This window comes from Leptosomus discolor, chromosome 11 (assembly GCF_034619465.1).
Source record: "Leptosomus discolor isolate bLepDis1 chromosome 11, bLepDis1.hap2, whole genome shotgun sequence".
NCBI classification, from domain to species: Eukaryota; Metazoa; Chordata; class Aves; order Leptosomiformes; family Leptosomidae; genus Leptosomus; species Leptosomus discolor.
In genome coordinates, this window is record NC_141401.1 from 2,881,847 (window position 1) to 2,905,596 (window position 23,750).

Below are 23,750 nucleotides of genomic sequence, written 5' to 3' on the forward strand. Positions count from 1 at the left end.
TTTAGAAGAACTTGCTGTCGTGGGGCAATGCCCTTCTGCCACGTGTGCCGTCACGATAGACCAGTTCATGCTGTGTAGTTCTAGGAGAGTGCCTGATTTTCTCGTTGTGTCTGTGCTGTCTTACAGTAGCATCTGTATCTTCATTTAGCAATGTTTTCCATTATTATAACGTATCTACGTTTATTTATGCTTTCCATCACCTCCTGGCTGCACTACAATCCCCGGGCAGAAAGCCCGCAGAGCCCAGGGAGCTCTAGCTCGTACAGAACACTCCAGCACGTCTCTTCAGCAGCACACGCTGCTGTGAATGAGTGCGGTTCACAAAGCCCGTGTCCTGCTTTCTATGCTGGGTTCCTTTAGACTTTGTTATTACATTCGTCTTTCCTTTGAAGATACTTTGCTTGCCTGGCACAACAAAATCCCACCAGCTGAAGCAGGAGGGAGATGGAACTCGCTGGGTCAGTGGCTGTGAACTTCTCCAGGTCAAAGGGCCGCTGCAGATGTTACCACATTCCATCGCAAGCACAAGATGCGGTTCTTTTGTGAAATAAATACACGAGTTAGATTTTTGGACAAGCTAACAAAACTTTCCCAGGGTAAATCACTCCAGACTTATTCCCCTAGAATGACACTCTTTTCCAAATGCACTTTCACCTCTCGGAAAGAGGCCAGGGAGGTAACCGTGGCAGGGGCTCGTTACATTGCTTAACAGCGACCAAGAAGTCGGTGGGTTGATAACATAGCGATGAGCAGGGTATAACAGTGTGTATGAACAGCGTGGTACCGCAGGTTAAACCCTGCAAAGTCCTAGGCCAGGTCCACACAGAGGAATGCAGCACCAGGGAAGACAGAGTAGCTGTCCATCCGTGGACTGTGGCTGCTTTTGTCTGGGATAAACTGTGCAATTGAAGTAACTCTGCAATGAGAGTATTCTCCAGGCAGAAGAATCTGCCTTACTGAGCAGTGTGCTCCTCAATAACGATATCCTGGCTTTTTCATACCTTTGTAGGCATGAGAGGCAGACAACCCATTGAATATATCTAAATTCAAATTCAGGACAACAATTAAAATATAAGTGCTAGTGTTAGAGAAATCTATGCAGTCTTTTCAGGTGTGAAAAGAGTTTAATCTTTAGGTTTATATCCCTAGGGATTGACCTTATATGTTAAAAAAAGCGCTGTTTGTAATTACAAAGTAAGTGATAAGCATCAAGTGAATTGTTGCAGAACCCTTTTGTTGACTTTATTCCATGATAAGGAGCAGTTGCTGTGTAACCTTGAATATGGCCGAATAACTCATGCTAAACGCATCGCTACAAAGATGGCATTTTGGCAGGGCTTTGATGTAGGTCATTTTATTACCAGGCTGAATCAAACTACAAACTGATCTTAAACTCATGCCAAGAATGCTAATAATAAACTGATCAATGTGGTGCTGGGTTGTTCAAGAGAATTGGTCAAGGGAAATGCAGACATAAAAAGTCTGGAATTCCAAAGGTTGAACTGCTTGGGCTATTACACTGGAAGGAATTATATTCCATGCATTAGTACAAGTTTTCTTTACTCCAGGGGCCTTTAGTGGAGTGTTGAACAGGACAGTGTCAGAAAGTATATACTTATCTTTATTTTTCTTGACCTTTATGTGCAAGTAATTTTTATAGTTCCATTAACTAGTAAGATCATTTGCAAACCATTGTACAAAGTATATTATGAAGAATGCCTTGGGGACCATTGTATCCTATTATGTTGAATGTTAATAGAATGAAAAATTAATTTAAACTCTAAAGATTAGAGCAAGGCAAGACTTCCCTTTTATAGGGGATATTCAAAATTTTATTTGCTATGGTAAAACTTTAGAGCTGTACCCTAATATGACCTTTATAGGGACCCTTCTAGGCCTGATTCAAGTCAGACAGTGCAGGACTCTGATTGTTTGCCTCCTTGAGTAAAATGGCTTATATCAAAGCTTCTGCTTTTGATAAAGAGGGATTTCTGTGATCCCCACATATGGGATTACTCCTGCATAATTCCGTAGCTTTAAATGCCTAGTGAGGTCATAGCTGCTCATTCAGCAAGTTAAACCAGAGATGAGAGAACCCACAGTTCCAAGGAGTGTCTTTACCTCGCTTGACTCTTTAATTGCTCATCTTCAGCTATGAGGGACTTCAAACACCTAAAAATATCATTGATTGCTTCAGAATGGGGAATGCTGTCTTGGGTCTTGCTTGTAAGTCTCACATTGCACTCCTCCCAAGGGACTGGAGCCTACTACAGAAGTCAGCGCTTCTGTCCATAGACAAGTAACTAAGTAAACTTTATTAGCTTCATTAGTCACTATTATTTCATATTTATGTTAACATAGTTAAGGTGTGATATGTTTGTGTGGCTAAAATAGCCAAATTTAGGCCAGTAATGAGCAGGATTTTTGTTATTTGGAATAGCAAAGAAACAGTCCACCATCAACCTTCTTGATCACAAATTATGCCTTGACCTGAGAGCCTGGCCTCATTAAAAGGATAAAAAAGTTACCTGTCTCACGCGTAAGAATGATTTATTATTGTAAATGGCCACAGAGGGAACAGGTAAATCACAGTTTTGATTTCCATACCTCTTCTAAAACTAATGTGTAAAAATCATATCAATGAGAATCGTATTCTTAGATAAAGCTGTATGGGGCAGAATTTTCAGAGTATCCCTATCCCACCATATTGGGTATCTTTTAGTACACTGTACTTTTAATAACAAGTTACAAGCTTGTGGCTGTTCTGTACGTGGACTTCTCGTCATAGATAACCAGCCATTTGTAAATGATTGTGTGAAGGCGTGTATTTCTTTATTAGAAAATCTTGGGTTTCTAATACCTTGTCTGGAATTTGATTTTACAGCTGTAGTCTCAGATGCCTCACTGTCTTCAGAAACCCTAACTCAAGTAAAATGAATGCACAAAAGATTAGAACAATTAGTGACTAGAGAATTAGCTATCAATATTTCATGCCCCCTGCAATACTGTCTAAACACAAGATATGAAATAAGAATAAATTGCTCTTTTGACATGCAGCGAACCTAGAAAGGGAATGACTAATCTAGAAAGATCTTGCAGCCATTATAACAAGGCAACTTCGTAATCACTGGTCACATGTGATTTGATGGATAAAGAGCAGAAAGATTTGCCCCACAGAATTATTCTAAGTTCACTTGCGATTTGAAGTTGGATTTAAATATATTGTGAATAGCTTAGTGGGTTTGATCTGCAATGACCCGAGCACAGAACAGACAGCCAAAATGTTTCCACCAACTTTGATGCCAGCCTGAATGGAGATTCAAGGTGTGATCCAACCTGGTACTGCACACAATGTCAAATACAGCAGGAGTCGTGCAAATGTACAAGTGGTCGGTGGAAACTGTTTGGCCCATGAGGCACCTGCGAACTGGAAGGATGTTTCACACGCAGGCCCAGTGCAACTGCCTGATTTAAAATGAATTGGGTAGTTCAGCTGGGTTTTCAGTGCAGCCACACAAAGCTACCTCCCAAATCAGCTCTGCTGGCCTTGCTTTAGACAGGAATGGATTGAAGTTTGTCTTGGAATACATCTTTTGGAGTCCAGTTTCAGCCAGTGCTTGGTTAAGTAAGCACAATACTCAACATTTCTCTTCTGACATAAAAACACAGGATATACAAACATAGGTTATCCATGATATATATAATATACATGCACATATATATTTAATATAGCAATCTCATTGCCACTACATCATGTTTGTTAATAACTCACGCATGATAATCTACATGGAAATTATATGTTCCAACTTAACCATCCAATTTGAATCACTGACAACCTGAGGTTTTGGCAATATCATAAGTGTTAAAATGGAAATAAGGTAAAAGTAGTAAAGTTCAGCCTTTAAAGTAGTTATTTGGTATTGTCTAAGGTTTTTTGTATGGGATGGGCTTACTGGCATACACTGCGAAGTAAGTCAGACACCAAAGCAGCACAGCAGAAGAGAAGTCTTAAAACCATGAGCTGTTCCTACTCAGGGAGAGGAAAAGAAAATTCTCCCATGAGTATTTCCAGTCAACTGGCAGATGAGAGAGTAAAACCAATCAGTTTTTCATAGTTTGAACCTTGAGTATATTGAACTTTCAATAATCCAACAGTGGACAAATAAGATATAGAACACTGCAGTTATAGAAAACTTGATGACCTTGAAAAGAAGAGGCTGCACTTACAGCTACTGCATCATGTAGTAAAATTATTTCTACTCCTTGAGCTATTTTTTACAAATCTATTTTGGTTCTTAATATACTTACAAAACCGAGCTCCATTTTATCACGAACAGTAGCAGCTTGAGTGCAATAGAAGAAGTTGATATTCTGTAATATAATAATAACAAGTGTCTGTTTGCTAAAAATTTTATTATGAAGCAAAACTGCTAACCAAAGTAATTTCTGGTGTTAGGGTTTTTCGTTACAAAGAGCCGAAGTGACAAATGAGTTCATCGCTGTCAAGAGACCTATATTTTATTTTGGTCACTTAGTATTAATTAAATCTTGCAAGTAATTCTTTTTGTGTGTGTTTGTTTTGTTTAATATTTTTAAGGAACATATTGCTCTCTAAGGCGTCGTTACGGTATGTTTACCAACCACTTACTGTGTTTACAATGCTGTGTGTTGTTCCTTCTTAACAGCACTCTGCACAGAGGAGTGTGTGCATGGAAGATGTGTTTCTCCTGACACTTGTCACTGTGAACCAGGATGGGGAGGTACTGATTGCTCCAGTGGTGAGTAAAGATTACAAAAATGTGATAAAGATCTATGCTGCTGTTAAAAAAGGCCTTAAGTAAAACAGTGGCCTTAGAACATGGATGCTTCAAGTGGAAAAATGAAGGTTGTCCGTTAGTTATTTTTCAACAATTAATATGTGATAATACCCTTTCTGATGATAATGACATTCGCCTTTTTTGCTTGTTTTTACAAAGAAATGTTAAATGCAGCAAAGGATGCTCTTAAAGCTTTCGGTCCTGTTATTAGGATACCAATATAGAAAATATAGCTCTATTATGAAATTTTTCTCTCTTAATTCTTTAATACAACACATTCTTCATTAAATACTTTGTGGAGTACATGGAGTTGTTTGGAAAGCACTCTCTTTAGACAGGATCCTTGCCCCATTGAAGCCAATGGCTGTTTCATCATTGACCTTTCACGCAGCCCCGATTCTACCTTCTGCCTTGAAATCCACACCCTAAATTATCCCCACGGCAGAAGAGAGGGAAATGGTGGAGGCGGGAGCTCTGCACCTTTTGCTAGGAAATTAATTCACACTTGGGGCTTTCAGTTCTTTCAGCCGGGGAAGCTGGGTGTGTCGAACTCTCCTAATTGGTAATGACAAGTTTCAGTCTATGTGATTAGTTCATGCTGGAACGAAGCAGCTAGCGTTCTTCCAGTGCAAACAGCAGCGTGGTTGTGTAACACAGCCCCAACCCCTTATTGACATAACAGAAACAAGCTTGTTAAAGGAAGTCTATTTGTGCGTCAGGCAAGTAAATAAAGCTGCATCGAGAAAGATGCTGCGAGTCATTTACTGAATGGATGTTTCAGTTTGCTTTTACTTCCTTCCTTTCTCTCAAATTGACTGGGATCTTAAAAAAGAGGCACCATTGCCAGGCAAAAAGATAACAGAAAGGGAGCTGTAAAGGGAGGCATTAGGAGAGTATAGGAGTTAAACGTGACTGGGGACGAACACCTCCAGAGGCTGAAGTCAATGGAGCAGAGTCTGCTCTGGTCGAGTTACGGGTGCTTTGTCTGCGGCTTTGCTGATGTCTCCTCAGTTACAGCAGAAAAGGCAACAGGGAGGGAGCAGGGAGGAAGGACAGAAGGAAAGGCTGTGCTTTGGGGTTTCAAGCAACCTTTTGGGACTACCTGACATGTAGACAAGGAAAAACTGAGCAGCATGACATACTGAATATCTATCTATAACAATATTTAAAAAAAAAAGAAAAATAAGTACGTTCAATTGTAAAATAGTGTATAGAATCTCAGGAGCTCATTTTATCCTTTGGTTATTTTTAGTAATAGATATGTTTAATCTAACAGCCAGTAAGTATTTATACAGTGCGTGTGCACTTAGAGAAGTTAAAAATAATATTAATTAAAGAATACTGTGACAACATGGACCCACACATATAGATGTGTACATGTATACACACATGCATGCAGAGAGTAACAAGCACTCCATTCTTTGTAAAAATGAAGAGGAAAGGTTAAGATGTCAAAGTACAGAACGGTCTCGTGGCCTCAGACTACCCAGTGACTCTTATTAAATTGCAGTAATCTTGCAAGTGAAGATAAAAAGAAAAAGGAGGTTTTTCCTATATTGAATATTTAGCTTTTTAAAGTAATTAGGAATATTAAAGCACTGACAATGATTGAGATAGAAACATTATTCATAACTTTTATTTCCGCACTGGGCAGCAATCCAGTATATTTCATTTATGAGGTTTCAGCAGTGGAAAGAGAAGTGTTAGCCAATTCCTAAATTAAATATGCCCTGTTAACTTTTATAAATGATAGCCCAGGATTAGCTTCAAAATTTAAGCTTTCATTTTATTAATATAATTAGTGTGTTCGCTGGACTATAGTGCCCGTTGTCTTTCATTCCATTTGTTACATGCTGGGCAACATGCATTCTTGTCCTAAGGTCTGATCTGACAAGCACTGGCCGATGTAACGCTTGTAAGTGTGAACGGCCTCGTAGAAATTAGTTACCTTTTACCATGGCTGAGAGCGCTGCTCACCTCTATGCTAGACACCAGAAATTTGTTTGACTGGCGTCTTTATTGTTAGGAGACTTTGTTTAAATTAGAAGGTGTAGAACAGATATCAGCTGAATACAGCACATTGTTACTCTGAGTATTTCCAAGAGAGAAGAGAGAAGCTGGGAGCCTTTGCCTAACTGAGATACATTCACGACCCACGTATTGAGTCATGTCTTACTGTTATCCAGTAATAATGTGGAAAACATTTTTCACTTCTGCTGCAATAATGTATTACCTGTGCCTACTTTCTTCCTATCACCTCATTAATATTGGGAAGCTACTATGAAGGTGATGTGTTTGCAATGACAAATATCATTTGTTGGATGTTTCTGAAGGGTCCTGTAAGGCTGTGCTCTGGAGGCTCTGAAGCTGGTGGCTGTATGTGCCACCCTGCTCCCTGTGGGGCCACAGGACTTTCCTGTATGGTCCTCGGTATCAGTGATTTTATTAAGTCACAGGCATATTGCTTTTAATGTTGGCTGTTTGAAACTATTTTACTGGGAAGGGGATGGCTAGCCGAAACACTCGCTTTAAATTTAGAAAATCTCCCAGGAGCTGTAATTATTTCCTGAATGATCTCACTTGAAAACAATGCTGAGAAGTGGAGCCTACCTGACACTGGGGGTTGTCTGTTGTCATATGCTTGGTATCTAGGGACACACTCTTTTTGAGACAGTGTTTCAACACCCTGCAGACATGACCATTATAGCTTTCTAAAAGTTATATATAACTTTCATTTGGTTTAATGAGAATGCAAATTCAACCATAAGCAGAGCTCCAGCACAAGGTCCAGGTGTCACTTCAAAGCAGAAGTCAGATCCAAAAGTTTTTCTTTTCTGGTGCGCCGCAAAGACTGCCTATGCCAGGAGAGGGTACGAATTCCGACACTGAGCCCAGATCCCTATGGGGAGGCGAGGATCTGGTGTTGAATGCAGTTTCCCAGTGTTGCAATTCTCCCTTGACTAGAATATACTCAGGTAAATGTTTTGAGTAGTTAACAGCTACAGCCTGTAGTCATCCCAACAATTTAATCTTCTTTCTCAGACTTTGTTCCGTGCTTTCCTAAAATGCAGCCTGCAAGACAACGGTTACAAAACTTGCTAGTCGGTGCAGCTTTCCAGTGACTGATCATGGTACATGTTAGAGTTCATCTGTTGTCAAGGTTAAAATAACTTCAGATGAATTGCTAAACAATTATAAAAGAACCCTGTGCCATATTCGGCTCTGCATGCCTCTATACCTGTGTTTTACTGCATGCTGTTGTACATCTGTCGATGCCCATAGGCCTAGCCTTGATTTCGTGCTATAATGCTGCAATATATTAGGGCTTGATTACCATAACAATAAAAAGAGAAGTAATGAGGTATTAACTAAAAAAGCTCTTGAATAAAATATTTTCAGGGTTTTAATGATGCTAAAAATTAAATGGAAAAGTCTTTTAAAAAAACCCATACCTTTTCCCTTCTCTTTTAACTTGTTTTATTAACATCATGCCCATTTTGTCCATGCAATCTGCACTGTTGTTTTTTTAAATACAAAGGAAAATTGCAAATGCTCTGTGTGAACTTACCTGCTCACCTGTCCAATTATTTCAAAGCAATTAACTTCAAACAGTATGATATACTGGCTTGAAGTTCTGGTGGGAGTATAATTGACTGTTGGTGGTTACCTGGCCTCTTCTGGGTCTTGATAATAGCCATCTGTATTTGCAAGCCGTTAGGCCCCAATCCAGCAAAGCACTTAAGCGTATCCTTAACTTGACACATGAGTAGGACTTTTCATCTGCTCTAAATTAAGCAGGTGTTTAAGGATGTTGCTGAGTCAGTTTTGAAGAAACAGCTAAAAAGCCCTCAATGAAATCCAAACAAGCCTCTCACTGAATTCATCAGGCCTGTAAGGAATAAGATGGTCTATGTTTCAAAATGCTAAAATATTATTGAAGACCATTTTGACTCTCATGAGTATGTTTCAATGTAGGGAAGATCACCGAAATCTTTCTGATTAGTAGGGGATTCACAAAACAGGGGACAAACAGTAGGAAGAAGAAAGTTCAGAGCAAGAGCCCTGAATTAAAAGCAAGAACCTTCCAAAATTTTGTGTACCAGTTTGAGAAACTTCAAAGTAAACAAAGATGGAAGTTGTAATGAAAAAGTAAAGTGGTTTTCAAAATGCCTGCTTTGCTGTTAGTTTCAGGAGGAAATATAGTGCTTGCCCAAAGTGTAATTAGAGATGTGGGCAGAATAATGCCAACCCATCTTTCTTCAGGCTATGTCACTTGGAGGAGAGAGATTGTAGTATTGCTGGCTGGCATAGGCTGATCAATAATGTACACATATGGATAACATAGTTTGCTTTGGAAAGAATGGTTTGTACAAACTGTCATTAAGAGCAAGAACCTGTTTCATCTTTATCTCTCTGTCAAAAATAGCCCAGGTCATAACAACAGACAAGTATAACATCACAGCAAGGTCACAGTTAAGGGTATAGCCCTAGAGCAGCTGGAGTGCTTCAGTTCTGAGACTCGTGATGAATGAGAACTGCAGATACTTTGCTTGACAAGCTACAATAGAAAGCAACAATAGAAATTGTAGGAGAAAAATGGAGTGTTTTAAAACGAGTCCGTGGTGTGTTTCAGGCTTGATTGTGGCTTCCGTGTTCTCAAAATGCTTTGAACTATGTCCAAAGAAGAAATAAAGTCCAAGAGAAAGATTCCTAGTTTGTGAGTGCAGGCTTAAACAAATGCAGCCTAATGTCAGGGACTGATCTGCCGGCATCATTAGATAATTTTTTGTCCTAAAAAGGATGCCATTTACTGGGAAACCACCAAGGTCCACCGAAGAGAAGCAAAGGTGCAAGACCTCAGCTGTTCTGAACTGTTAGCGGGCCACTACTTAGATTCAGGGCCTGTCCCTGAAGGATTTCTGTCTGTGTTTCTTGTATGGAAATTTGTCCGTGCCATGGCTTTATGTCACAGTGACTGTTTCACCTCAGCGCCAAATGAGGTGATGGACCTGGGTACGATGTTTCTGTTTCCACCTAAGCCCGCGTATTTCATTTGTCACTCCAGCTGCTGAGTTTAGATGCAGTTTCTAAAGATCTGTTTAAAGTTAGGAAACTTCAGCGGGGATCCACGCTTCATTATTGCTTTAGCTGAAACACAATTTCATATCCAAAGCATGTGGACTTTAAAGTTCTAATACGTTTTCATTTAAGCCAAGCTTAATTTTGATGTGATTTGCAGACTCAGTGATGACAACGTCATGCAAAGAGATGCAAATATATAAAAGCAAGCTCCAACGGGGAGCTTATACAAGGATCTTGCCGTAGCAATTGCAGAGTGGAATTGATTGCTATCTCTCAGTTCTAACAATTCGCTCTTCCTTAAACTTAAAAAATACCAGCTCCCTTCAACCACTGCTGGACTGGTGTCATCAGGTAAACAGCTTGTGTTTAATTTTTTCCTCCGCTGGATGTTGGGCCCAGGTTGCATGTGTTAAGCAGTCTCTGTCGCAGCACATCTTCATGGGCCCAGCCTACGCAGGACAGCCTGTAACCAGGGAATAAAAATGTAAACACAAGCTGCTGTTCAGTGCAGTTGGTAGCACAGCAGCATGTCCTGTATATATTTTTACACAGATAATTTGGCTGCATTAAACTGGGCTAATCCATTATTTTTCATTCGGTGGGAATATTTTGTCTCTTGCTGAAGCTGTCAGTATCTACTCAGTTGTTTGTGGTGGTTTCTCCTCGCTCTGTTAGAGGTATGATAGTATCCTCTAAGTTTCCGTGAGATAACTGCTTTGGAGGTGCTGCAAGCTTATGGAAAGGTATGAAAGTCGTATTAGCCTTGGCTTTTCCTGCAGTGACCAGGGCTGAGCAAAGGGCAACAGTTGATTTTGGAAAAGGAAAAGCAGATCCAAGATTTACTTTGGGAAGAAATTGCTTTCTATACTTCTTCTATGTGATTCATTGATAAGGAATAGTTTAGTTGCCAGTTGTCCCAAGTCTTGTACTAAAGTGAGTGAGAAATAGAAATTCAGTACCCTGCATCCTTTTACTTTTCACCTTCATCTTCATCTTCCCTGTCAGAGTGTGGGAAAGGACTTTCTTCCTTAAATCAGCCGGCTGTGTCCAAAGCCAAGGTAGTGACAGATCTTTTCCCCCCAGCAGTCCCAGCCCTCCTCTGAGACTGCCTTTTTTGAGTGATTTTGAAGTCAATTGAGCTGACCCGACTCTGTGTGCTCCAGTCCCTGGAATTCTGCCTTGCAGTGGGTGCCGTCGCTCTTAAGCCTTGATCTAGCAACGTACTTCATGCATATGAACAGTCCTTTTAGAGTCAATAATGAACAACCTGTGTTATTGAAGTTAGATAAATGCTTGAAACATTATCTGAATGGGAACTTAAGAGACGAGGGGGAAAATCAGGTTGATGAGGATCTCATTTAGGGACCAAGAATTATTGAGTATCATCCAGGCTGAGCAATGGCAGGTACTTCTTTCAATGAATTAAAACCACTGTCAGCCTCACCAGTATCAAGAGAGGCTCGAGCCTCATGGCAGGTCTCCTGCAGAGCAGAGCACAATGCACAGGTCTGATCTGATCTGAACATACGCCGTAGTTCTAGACAGAGGTGATGTCTTGACCTACCACACAGGTGAGAACCAGGGGATAGAGATGTGATAAAAAAATAATTTGGGTCTGTAGTGTAACAGGCGTCCAGTTATCTAATAAAGATTTTTTAAAAATGTAGAATGTGATCAGAATGAGTCTGCACAATTTTATGTAGTTATTATAATATTGCCAATATGTTTGGCTGGTTTTGTTTAAGAGGCAAGCCATAACGAGTTACATACTGCAGTGAATATTCATGTAAAAGTCAGGTTGTCTGTTAAAACCGTGCTTCCCGTTTGTACCTAGAGGGGTAGCTGATGAGGGTGCTGCATCCTAAGAGTTTGGCTTGTAAATTGGCCTGAGGTAGCAACATCATATTGGAGTCTTTCACCTTCTCTTGATGTAGCCTTTCTGTGACACAGACTTTCTCTCTGTATTACTGTAAAGAAAGTGACTGTGTGGATCCAGACCGAGGCTGCTGGGATTTGCGTGGTCAGCTGCAGTGGTCACCAGACGTGCCTGTATTGACCTGGTCCTTGAGTGCTTGTCTGGGAATAAAAGACATACAGCAGGGTGTCTGTCCTAACCTAGATAAATGATACATTGAAAGTTCAGTATGTTATATAATTAATAATCATCAATTGCATCATCATGATATATTTATACATGTACATTGCTTTAAGGCACATAGCTGACAAACGGGAGGTGAGAGGACGGGTGTAAGACCTGATGGCTATCTGGACATGTCACCTTGCATTTACCCACTCTCCAGCCCCTGGCAACCTGTATATGAGCAGTATGGAAATCTGTGTTCCATGTAAGCAAATTGTTAGGCAATTGCAGAGTATCTCTGGAAATTCAACCCTGGGTTCATGCTGAAAACCAGTAAGGGAAGCTGTGGGCAAACCTTGTGGCAAACCTTACTTATTGCCTGTCATTAGGGCAGTATGTCAGGGACTGATGCTACAAAAGGGAGTGTGAAAAGACATTTAGATTTCAGAGAAGAGACATGGGTGTGAACCTTTGGGGTCAAGCAGGTTTATACACGGAAGGTCTGTACCAAAACAAGACAATCATGTCGATGAGGTGTTTGTCACTGAGTGTACAGAGTAGCTGCCCTCCAAAGCAGAGCCCCACTGAACTGTGAGCACCCTGCTGCATCTGAAGTGAACTTTATAACGTAGCTATTCTCTCGTCTGGGGAATGGCTTGATGGTTGACTAAAACTTAACACTTTGAGGATAATTTTCAGTAAATGAAACCATGGTTACTAGTACTGAATGGGCTCAATGCATTCCCGTGGAGGTTTTGTGTGGTTATGCAAGGGGGAATTTGGCTCACATACGTCTTTCCTTGGCTGCCGAACTGGTGAGAGCAGAGGAGACTTCATAGGAAGGCAGCAGCGTATGTGTGAGGAGTTGTTAGGTTTATTAATTTGACCAAGGTTTTTCTCACTTTAGATAGGGTAATAGCTATAAAAGAAAGAACCTACTAAAACATCCTTTTTAATGAACTGAGTTGCTAACGCTAAATTTCATTGCTGGAGCATCTTACAATAATGTGCTTTAAATGTGCGCTACACAAATGGACAGACTTTAGATCAATTTAAAAGTACCATTGGTATAATTTTATGGCCTGGTCACTAAAGTGCTGTCACTTGGAGAAAAGAGCAGAATTCCCTCTCCCAAAGTGTAGGCAAAGTCTCAGATGTGGACACCCACTCAAAATTATTCCTGGGTTTTTTACTTCCTAACAAACAGAAAAAAAAGCAGTAGTGGTCCTTGGGAAAGCTTGTCTCTGTGTTAGGCGTGGTGGGGTGTTTCAAGGAATGCTTGGAGAGGGCAGAGCTCAGCTCACTGTCCAACCCCAAGGTATCAGAAAATCCCCTGGGAGCGGTTTCAGGCACCTGAACCTGGAGAAGCCTCAGGCCTGCTCTGACTTATGAATAACTGTCTCCAAAGACGTGTGCTGCCACTGGGAAAGGCCCCGCTGCCCCGTTCAGTGCTGTTAGGATTTTTCAAAAGATGCTGTTCTTCCTAGGTACAATGCTGTTTTATGGGCAGTGATTAAAGGTTGAAGTCAAAAAGGGAAACAAAAGGTTTCATTCAGAAATAAGACTTGAAATTTACCTCGGGCCCTCAGCAGGGAAGATTTGCTAGAAAATAGCAGCCAGTCATCACCTAGCGTTAGATACAGGCCTTCTGGTGTGCTGATGCCGGGGAGCTGGGGCAGAGGCAGTGCGTTTATTCAAACAGCACCAGGATGCTCAAGCATGGGAGGAGAGGTTGCAGGGAGAAAGCACGTAGATACGCAGCTTTCCCTGCTAGTTTCTTTGTTTAGTTGTAAATGCCAGCATCTACATACAAAGATACTGAAATATTTTCTTTCCAAAAATAGCAGCTGGGTGTATTTTAACTATACTGTGGCGGCTGCACTGAGCAGCTTTCCGAAAATGAAGTCCATGTCATTCTCGTCCCCTCCTTTCCTACTCACTGACCCTGTGCTTAGTGTAGGCAGTGTTTCTACTAAAAGGAAATGTTACATGCCAAAATTTTTCCTCAGACTTCACCCCGTTTTTGTGTGATCTTAGATAAGCCTCCACAAGGTGGGGAGTCTTTGTTTCTTTCTGATTTCTGTGGGAGCTGAGTATATTCATCCTGTGGATTAACTGAGCCCGTGTCAGCACTGAGAAAGGGCGGCAGACTGCAGTGGTGTTGGTAAGAGCTCAGCCATCAATTAATATCTTTGCTAAAGATGAGTGAGCCTAGAATGTGCAGCTGGCCTTGGTGCCTTGGGTGGGTTGCATCTAACATATAGCCTGGAGGCAGCTTTACTAACTTTAGAGATGTGATGATCAGATCTGCAGAAGAGTATGCAGAAGTGATGAAACATGACAGTTTAAAATGAGAGAAAGATAATGCTGATTTACTCCTTTGCTCAATGGATATATGGCAGTATATTGAATCTTTCCATTATTTATTGTTTTAAAAGTTATTTCCTTGTCAATAAAATATTTGTGTATGAATAAGAGACCTCCTTTAGGGTGAAAGCTAGATAGAAATGTGCCATCGTATAGGTAAAACTAAGGTAAAAATTTTCTTCAGAGTTTCTTTTTACCATAGCCTTCCAATCACTTGCATTTCTAGTAGCTTCTCAGTGCCAAGAGTAGCCGTGATGACCTTAAATCTCTGTGTGTACAATGGGAAAGTTTCAGGGAGTTTTCTTCTTTGTTTTACGCTGTATTTGTGCTATTGTATGATAGCATACTTTTGAAGTGAAATATTTTCAGAAGTTTCTCTGAGAAAACCTGTTCTCCTAAATTACGCTCATGAAAATCCCTCCTAGACCCCTCAAATGGTGCCTTGATACTTATTTGTAGTCCTTATAAAACACTGAAATAGGGTTTGCCACAGGAGGAGAGATCTTGTGTCCCCAGTGCAATGAATGTTTGCTGACAGCTTGTCTGCCTCAGTGTTGTGAAATAGCAGAGGACTTAACAAGTGCATATCTGACTGTAAATCCAGGGTTTGGCAGAACAGTCTTCACACCACTGCTCGCAGGTGAGCATTTTGCTCTCACTGCTAATCTGCCTTTGGCAGGGAATATAGAGGGCCCATAGTTGTCTGTAAGGAAAAGCGTACAAAACGAGGAAAGGTGTTGTGACCAAAGGAAATAAATGAGCAGATGGTGTGCTAGCATCATACCTGACACTCCAGAGGAGGTTGTTGTAGGATAACCACCGATTACAAACATATAGTTATGAACAGAGGCCAAATCCAAGAAGAGCAGGGGGAAGGTGATATGCACAAAAGCATGGAATCAAAAGCAGCGCAAAACAGAGATTGAGGCATGACAGAGAAGTAATTTGGGGGGAAAAATGGAAAAATAAACAAGAGGAGATGACAGCCAGAAGCACCTGGGGATAGGAAAGAAGCTCAATGGGCAGATAACTGGACTTGAAACAACAAATAGCTGAATTCAGATGTTTTGCAAAATGAACACTATGCTGCATGTGAGGCAACACGAATTTCAGACTTGTGAGCAGTTACTGGCTGATTCTATCAAGAAGAAATTACAGAAGAAAGTAAAGAGGAAGGAAAGGGGGTAGAATGGTGGTGGGAGATGCCACAGCCAGGGCAATGAGAGCGAAGATTACAGTGAATTTCAGAGAACAAAAGAACGGCAATGGTAAAGGGAAAGCAAACTTCCACATGCCAGGAATTGCCTCAGATGGGAAAAGCCGAGATGTTGAAAGAATATCTTTTTATCACACAAACAATTTAGTAAAGTGAGAATCTAACACTTGCAAACCAGCGGTGATAACCTGACAGAAGGAGGATTTAGAGATGAAGTGCTCTGGTTAAAGTGGCGTTTGTCTTTTTTTGGTGCTGGCAAAGAAACCCATTCAAGTGTTTATGAAAGGATGTAAACATCTATTCTATAGGAGTCATCAGCACTATATCTTCAATAAACACTGTTTAATGTTTAAACACGATGTACTGAAGTGGGATGCTGGAAGTTATAGGGCATTCAACTGCCAAAACTGCCTTTTCTTGGCCTGGAAGGGTACTGCAAGCAAGGAAAGTGCAATTTTTAATAGTCAGTTTTTATTTTGTTACTGACAAAATTCTTAGGTGAAATACCAGAAATTTTGCACATTAAGGAAAATTTCTACAGTCAAAAGTTCACTTGTATTGCTGTACTCATGGAAATACTTTTCACCTTTGTCTTGAATGTGTGGTCTATAAAAAGCACATCCCCCAGTCATTTCTTTACAGCTCAGAAAGACTTGATTCAGTGCAGAGAAACGGCAGGATTTTATTTATTAAACATGCCTGTGTTAACCCAGCAGAATATCTGAAAGTTTGGGAGTGAAAATGAGAGTTCAAAAGACCTGAATCTTTTCACCAAGAAAGCATAGTGAAGGCCATTTGTCAGGGAAACTGGGAAGAGACCCAGGTGTCACAGATATGGGTGTCACTCTCTTTGTAATGACAAGAGCTCGTGAAATACGATCAGTGACCTAAAAGATGAGTAGAATCAGGTAGTAACAATGCACATTGAGTGTCTGGGTTGTGGAGTGAAATAAAAAGGACCTACTGCTACATAAACTTATGCTTAAAGAACTACAGGGACTTCAACGGAGAAAGGTGAGAAAGGGAAAGTGTGTGAGAAAGCTACTTTGTTATAGTAAGTTTTAACCACTTTCATAGCTTTGATCTGCATTTTGCAAGAAGGATTTTAGTCCCCATTAAGAACAACAGTAAATGCCAGATAGAAATGATATGTGTGTTGCTATGAGAGTATTTTATATCAGGAAGATCTTTGTGGGCATCAACCAGAAAGAAGAGAGATAAAACACTCATTCTTTGATCTTGGAGGGTGGTCATTCAACAAAAAAGTCTCTGCAGTTCATCATTTTCAATAGCTTTTCTGCCTATCATACAGTGCCTATTCATCTAAAGGCCAGGGACTGCTGGGCTATATAAGCCTTGTCCGGAATGCTTAAAAATATGTGCATCAAATGCAGGGTAGATTGGGTGAAATTAGCCTGCAAAATTCAAATTTTAACAGAAACAGCTAAAACATGAAATAACAGACATTTGTGGTAGTAATAGAGGTAAGGATTTCTTTCCCTTCCTACTGCCTGCTTAAATCTCACCTTTATGAACCCTTTGTACAGAGTTGCAGTGTTCTGATTGTGTAGCAGTATTGGTAAATCATGAAAATTGATTGCAGGAGAGTTTTTAGCCAAGGACCAAAGTCTGATACCCTCTCTCACTCGCTTAGATTGCAGTGATAGTTTCCTAAATACATATCAAAGCCTAGAAACAAACTGCAGAAAGACACAGGTTTGCAGAAGTACATGAGGATTTGCATGGAAGGTCCATTTTTCCACAGAGATTGCCAGGTTTGCTGCAGGGGTGGGAAGTACCGAGACATGACTGCAAGCTTGCTGAATTCTTGGGAACCCAGAATAACCTTTGCTTCATCACCTACTTCAGCCTGTCCATTAGCGCTTCCCAACTACGTAGTATCTAGTTCAATTGGGAGAGCAGTAAGAAAATACATGCATTTCTGCAAATATTATTTCCATCTTCTTGCATAAATTCCAGCCACTGGAATTCCCCAGGTTCCAGCTGGGGGATACTGGCAGAGGGTGGTCACTCTTCCTCCCAGATTTGGTGAGGTTATGATACATCTTGGAATACAAGTTTCAGGACAGAGCCCAATGGATTTGTTTTCAACATCAGGTGAAGAACTACTTTTGTCAAAGCTTATTAGGAAGTGTATTGGGAAGAGGGTCTCGTTATTTAGCCTGTTCATAGAATCTAACGGCAGCAGCCCACTTCTGGGTTTCTTAGGGCCCACCACTCTGTGAGATCAGTAAGACAGTCTCATCATCTTTCACCCTCAGCAGCTGGGTTCCAGACCCCTTCAGAGTCCCTAGATTCACAGCTTGCTGAGATCATACAGGGAGTTCCATTTTGTCATGAAAAATCTCTCTTTTACTGTAGGGGCGATTAAATACCGGAATAGGTGTCTCAGAGAGACTGTGGTGTCAAGTGGACACAGCCTTGGCAACCTGTTCTAGCTTACCCTGCTTTCAGCAGGGGCTTTGGACTAGGTGATCTCCAGGGGCCCTTTCCACCTCAACTATTCTACAATTCTGTAACTTTACAATTCTCTGAATTATTTTATTCCTGTAATTTTAGTGATCTCTGAATCAGAGCAAGCGGCTTACTGAGGTGCTAGATGTGATAGAAAACATAGAATATATAAGCAACAGGTCAGAGTATTCTGAAAGTCCATGGGAATCTTCTGCATATGAGAGTAGAACTTCATTATGGTGAGCATATCCAGAGAATTATGTGGTTATTCTCATTCTGAAATCCTGAAATGCCATGGAAATTCTCTTGACAGGCAGGATTTTGGGTACCAGTAAATTCAACGGTACTGGGATTCCTTACTCATATTCAAGAATTTAGGCTCTGGTCCCAACTCTGTTTCTGCATTGCTGTGTTATTTTGGACGTATTCTCTCCCCTTTTTGTATTTCATTTACTGTTTTATAAAATGATGAGCCTAACCTCCCTTGTGTGGGATACTGCAGTTTCTAGATGAAGACTGCTACAGAAGAAAAAGGTATTCTCATTAAGTTAGTAAGATCAAATGTTGTGTGTTCTGTAGTGAATTGTATGTGTTCTATCTGGCAGAATGAAATGATGTTAATTAATTACTTTGACATGCAGTCGTGATGTTGCAGTCTGTATTATCGGTGTCCAGATGTTGGGTTGTTCTTCCAGGATGCCACACGTTTGAATGTATTAGGAGGTGCGTTTTTTCTTTGTGTATGACTATGACAAATTGAGGCACAGCCAAGCTGCTAACTTGCTTGAAGGCATCTTTCACGCTTCATCCATTATATGAGTGATAGATGGTATTAAACCACTTCTTCTTTGTGAAGAAAAACACATTGTGGATAATGGAAAGGAAATCATTAGCGCTGATATTTATCCCAACTTTGTTTTGTATCTGCAAGATCAATGGGTTTTTAATTCATTTTTCATTCTCCTTTGCTTCATTTACTTTGTTGTTGTAAAGGACATGTTGTGTCTTGGGAGAGCATTGGATCTCATTTTGATCGCAGTTTTATTAATACAGAGCTACACAAGTGGAATTATTCTGGATTCATATAAATCACAACAGAAACTCAGCCATTGTCAGATGTTTAAACTCAATATTTATAATTCCTGAGTTGTTTCTTTATAGCAGGTACAACTACTCTCATCAGAAATTTCTTCTAGTCTGATTACAGAAGATGACTTAGGTAATCTTCAGGTGTGCCCGTCATGCTTCCTGCACTGACCGATTCACCCAAATCTGGCCAGGTGGTACAGAGTTCAAAGTTATCAACTCCCCGCAAGCTTTGTGAAAAGTATTGTCTGGATAGAGCAGGGAGACTTAAAAATAATGGCCAGTACGGAAAATATTGTCTTCTCTTGCTATCAGCTTATGGAACAGTCGTTCCTTCCTTTTAAATTTTTTGGGAGAAAATTCCGTAATTGTTTTGCAACACTATTTGCCAGTGATACCAAGGTCATTGATTGTCTCTTGGTACATAAACCGGGCTAGTATTCAGGTAGTACTATCAGAAATTTGTCACACTGGATGCTGATATTTTTATCGAACTTAATCAGGAGCAAACAGGGCTCCCAGTGGAAAAAGGAATTTTGAAGTAATCGAACTGTTTCTCAACTTAAAATGTTTTTCTCAATTTGAAGAGTAGAAGAGAAAAATTACTGATTTTTAATGTTAATTACTTTTTCTTATAAAAGTGATAAAAATGAATTGTTTCTAATGCAATAACAAGACTGCCTTTTGAGAAGACACTCCTTCCAGTTGTCTTTTAACCAGACGGTTCCTCAAGTTAAGATACAGGATGGCTTCACTCCTGATTCGCAATTAGAGGCTGCCAGGCGGTGCTCTGCTGCAGTTAAATGTCCAAATTCTACCTTTTCTGTACGTCTTTCACACGTTAAAAAATAGGACTAGCAGTATATGAGAAAGTAAAGTAGAAATTATAAAGCTCTGTGTCAGAGCGGGGTACCAGTCTTGACCAAGAGATGTTCTGACTCTGTCAGTGCCATTTTCCTTGATGCTTCTTGTGGTTGTTGCACAACACAGAATTTCCACATTTCTTTACTGAAATCGAATACATTCTTAAATAAAATAAGCAATGATCAGCACAGGTACGAGTCATGCGTCTTATATATGAAATTGAGAGTTTCATAACATGCAAGAAAGGCAAGTTAAAATTATAGTAAATCAGGTTAAAAATCCCATTTTTCTTCATCACTGAGAATTTCTTCCTATATTTCCATTACATGGGATTCAGGAGGGACACGGTTTTAAGTTTTCTATTTGGGATACAGCATCTTTGTGAAAAAACTATGTGGTCAATGGAAGTTTGTACACTAAACACTTACAGTGATGCTCAGTCATCTGTGAGGAGAATTACGAGGTTCCTCTACCACTAGAATTTCTTTGAAGATCTCAAAATGGGGCTCAGATCCAGCTCCTATCCATCCTGAATGAGATTTCAGTAGTGAACTGATCTGGTGTGAGCTCTCTGCACAGCAACTGATCTTTCCCTGTGCACAGTGCATAGGATACGTGTTCATACCATCCAGCAACTTGACGACTGATTAGTTTCTATTTACTTCTCTCTCAGTGTCTTCCTGTAAAGCCATGTATTTTCCTGGTTTCAATACAGAAATGGAAATTAAATGTCAAATTAGTCTCTGATATCTCAGAAGAGACAGACTTGAAAACCAGAAACATGGCCAGAAGAAATGTTTAAAATTTTATCGTGGCCCAGTCCTTGGATATCTAGCAGCTGATCTTGTCTGTGCGGTGGCTGTGTGTCATTGAATTTTAAGTGAACAGACCGGCCTCAGTTGCAGGATTGTTTGTTTTACTGTAATTAGGTAAATTAATCAGTACATTAACTTCCTAATGCGGAGCACAGTTCTGAAATGAATTGCAGATATTCACTATTTTTGTAAGATTTAAAGAACAAAAACCTCCACAGCAGGTCAACGTTACAAGACTATTACAACTCTGTAAAGGTGTAAAAGTTTTTAAGGTCCAGAAAATGTATAATACAGAGAAAGTTGCCCTTGGATTATTTTTTCCTCTGAGAGAAAGAAACAGTTTGGTTTGAGTTAGTTATTCCACATTCATCTAAATACATAAACATCAAAGCATAACTAGCCTTGGCCTAACCTATAGCTAATGAAACTGCATTTCAAAACCATCAAGCAAAGTGCTTCTTCCCTGTCCTTTGTCTGCTTGCAGTATTCCCACTGACATCACCCATATGATCCCAGAAATTGATCTTCCATGTAGTTGGGATTGTTTCATGTTCTGCAGGAGCAAGGGACAACTTGTGTAGTACCTGGATGAGGGTGCTGCCAGACTTTTCAAGGTCCAAAGTCTCCCTTACCAGAATACTTAGCATGCAGCCCCCTGTTGTTAGCAAAGGGACATCTGACAGTTAATGGTAAATATAGAATGGCATGTTAAATGAGGCTTTCTGGCTTCTCCTGTCTCATCCACCCTTTTATGTCAGCCTTTCAACACAGTGATTCTCTGGACACATTAAACATGAATCAGTTCCTTTGTTTTAGTAGTTGACTGCAGTCCTGTATCTCATTAAAAAAAACCCTAACTCACAGTGAACAATGTCACATTACTAAAACTTTTTTGTCTCTCAAATAAGTACAGTCCAGAAAGCAGGCTAAGTTTTTTCCTTATTGGGCAGGGAACTGGGATTTACATTAAGGCATGGCTGGCATTGCCAGTTCCTAAAATACCCTGGCCATGAGATGCTACTACCCCACAGGCTGAAGTTAAGAGATGACCCTTTGTGCTGGAGCCAGGCTCTGACTGTCTTTTGTCCCCATGGGTCTTTCTTTCTGTCTCTTATTGTCTCCCTTCCATCTCATTTTTCTCTTGCTTTCTGCTTTTATCCATTCTTTTTCTTTACTTCCCTCCCTTAATGCCCATAATACCACCTAACTCCTGGGTGGGAAGAGAGTCAGATACCCTTGCTCTCACCACCAGTCTGCCTTCCAGGCAGTCAGAGGGCACAGACCTGTTTGTCTAGAGGCCTCCTGAGCACGCAGCTCCGCATGGGGAGCTGCCTTCCTGATTACGTTATCCACCAGGCAGGGAGTAGAGTGGGTTTGAAGGAGCTGCCGACTGTTTTACCCACAGTAAGGTGTTGCAACAGAGCAACGAAATGGCTGTCAAGCAGAGAAGTGGCAGGATTTTAGTACCTCGAGTTCTCTGGTTTTCCCTGTCTTCCCTAGATTGCTCTGGTGCTGCTTAGGTAGCCTGGCTGAGTCTACAACACCATGTTATATCACAGAAAGCTTCCTTTAATGTATTTCAGAACGACAGTCTGCCTTTTCAGGTTAGGCATCCAAGTAACAACCATTCAGTGTGGTTGCATTCTTGGCTGAGTATCACTATGTAAGTGGAAACTGCCGAGCGCGCCGCTGGCGTCACGTTGTGCTCTCCCTTTCACGTAACGGCGGAAAACAGAGAGGGGCAATCAGAGGCACTTATTTAGTGTAACCTGTGTTACGTGAATTCAATGTTTGCAAAGGATGCCAGGCTGATACCTCAGGGGCCCTGAGTAATGTATTTCTGTATTTGAACTTTAAGTGGAGGGAGAATAAGAGGGTGGGGAAAAGAGACATATATAAAAGTTTAGGAGACATTTTCTAAAATTTAGGAAACAAGAATCTATAAAACACAAGAGGGTTTGTATGCACTTTAGTTCTAGTAATGGGCTAACGACTGTTTCTGCAAAATCAGTGATTGTTGCTGTAAAGCACCGTAGTCACCATCTGAGCCTACTTTCAGGTAGTTTTTCAGTACAGGTGTCCCTGCTCCAAAAGCCTAATTAGAATGAACAGAGTCTCCATTCCTTTAGAAACTGAACCCAAACCCATCTCAGGTGCTGGCAGGTTTTGAGAACAGGTGGGGACGATTAGCTTTCTGACTCTGACCATACACTGCACTGAGTCTCCTGGCACATGGCACCTACCTACTGTCTTTTGTTTGCATATGATCATTAAAAAGTAATTAGTGAAATTAAGGAGTTCTTCTGACTGCAATGTACTGTCTATCGGAAAACAAGATGGATTTTGGTGAAGAGTCTCAGTTAGTTCCTGGTGAAGGAGCTTACATTGCATGTCAGAGATCAAAACACACGGACAGGTCTCTTTGCCACACGTAAAGTAAGTTTATGCCTCAGGGAAGAGGAGCATGTTGCTTCTACGACCTACTTTGTAGAGCACTGAAGGGTGTGGAGGGTCTGCTCCACGCTGCCCTTTCAGGACACAAATACTTCCTAAATCACAACCAATATCAAGCAGCTGTGGCTGTTTCTTCAGCTGAGTGAGAGCCTGCATCGCCCCAAAAGAGAGAGCAACCAGCACGTCCTTTGTGTAGGCGGGGAGCTGCAGGAAGCAGCCTGTGTAATAGCAGCAGCACCTGTTGATATAACACCTTTCCTACCAGCCCAAAAGATTCTGAACAGGCAGTGGTCTCAGGGTGAAGCATCTAGAACTGTCGAGGGACACTACTTGAATTGTCTGCGGTGTTCTGACTGTGCCCACTACCTTCACTCCGATAGGTAAGTGAAGTTGTGTGTTTACTCTGGTAGAAATTACTAGCAAGACCCCCAAAACCTAGCCAAGGCGAGATCCTTAGCTGTGGCTTGAGACAAGGTGAATACGCAAATACTCTT

The 23,750-nt window shown here is 40.8% G+C and overlaps 1 protein-coding gene across 3 annotated transcripts in view; it reads left to right on the plus strand.

The window, feature by feature from the left end:
* MEGF11 (multiple EGF like domains 11) overlaps positions 1–23,750 on the plus strand; it is a 207,708-nt gene that overhangs the window by 20,046 nt on the left and 163,912 nt on the right. For all 3 annotated transcript variants that reach the window (XM_086471922.1, XM_086471923.1, XM_086471924.1), the window contains one exon: positions 4,686–4,778. In XM_086471922.1, the coding sequence (XP_086328048.1) occupies positions 4,686–4,778 (93 nt within the window). The remainder of the gene's footprint in view (positions 1–4,685; positions 4,779–23,750) is intronic.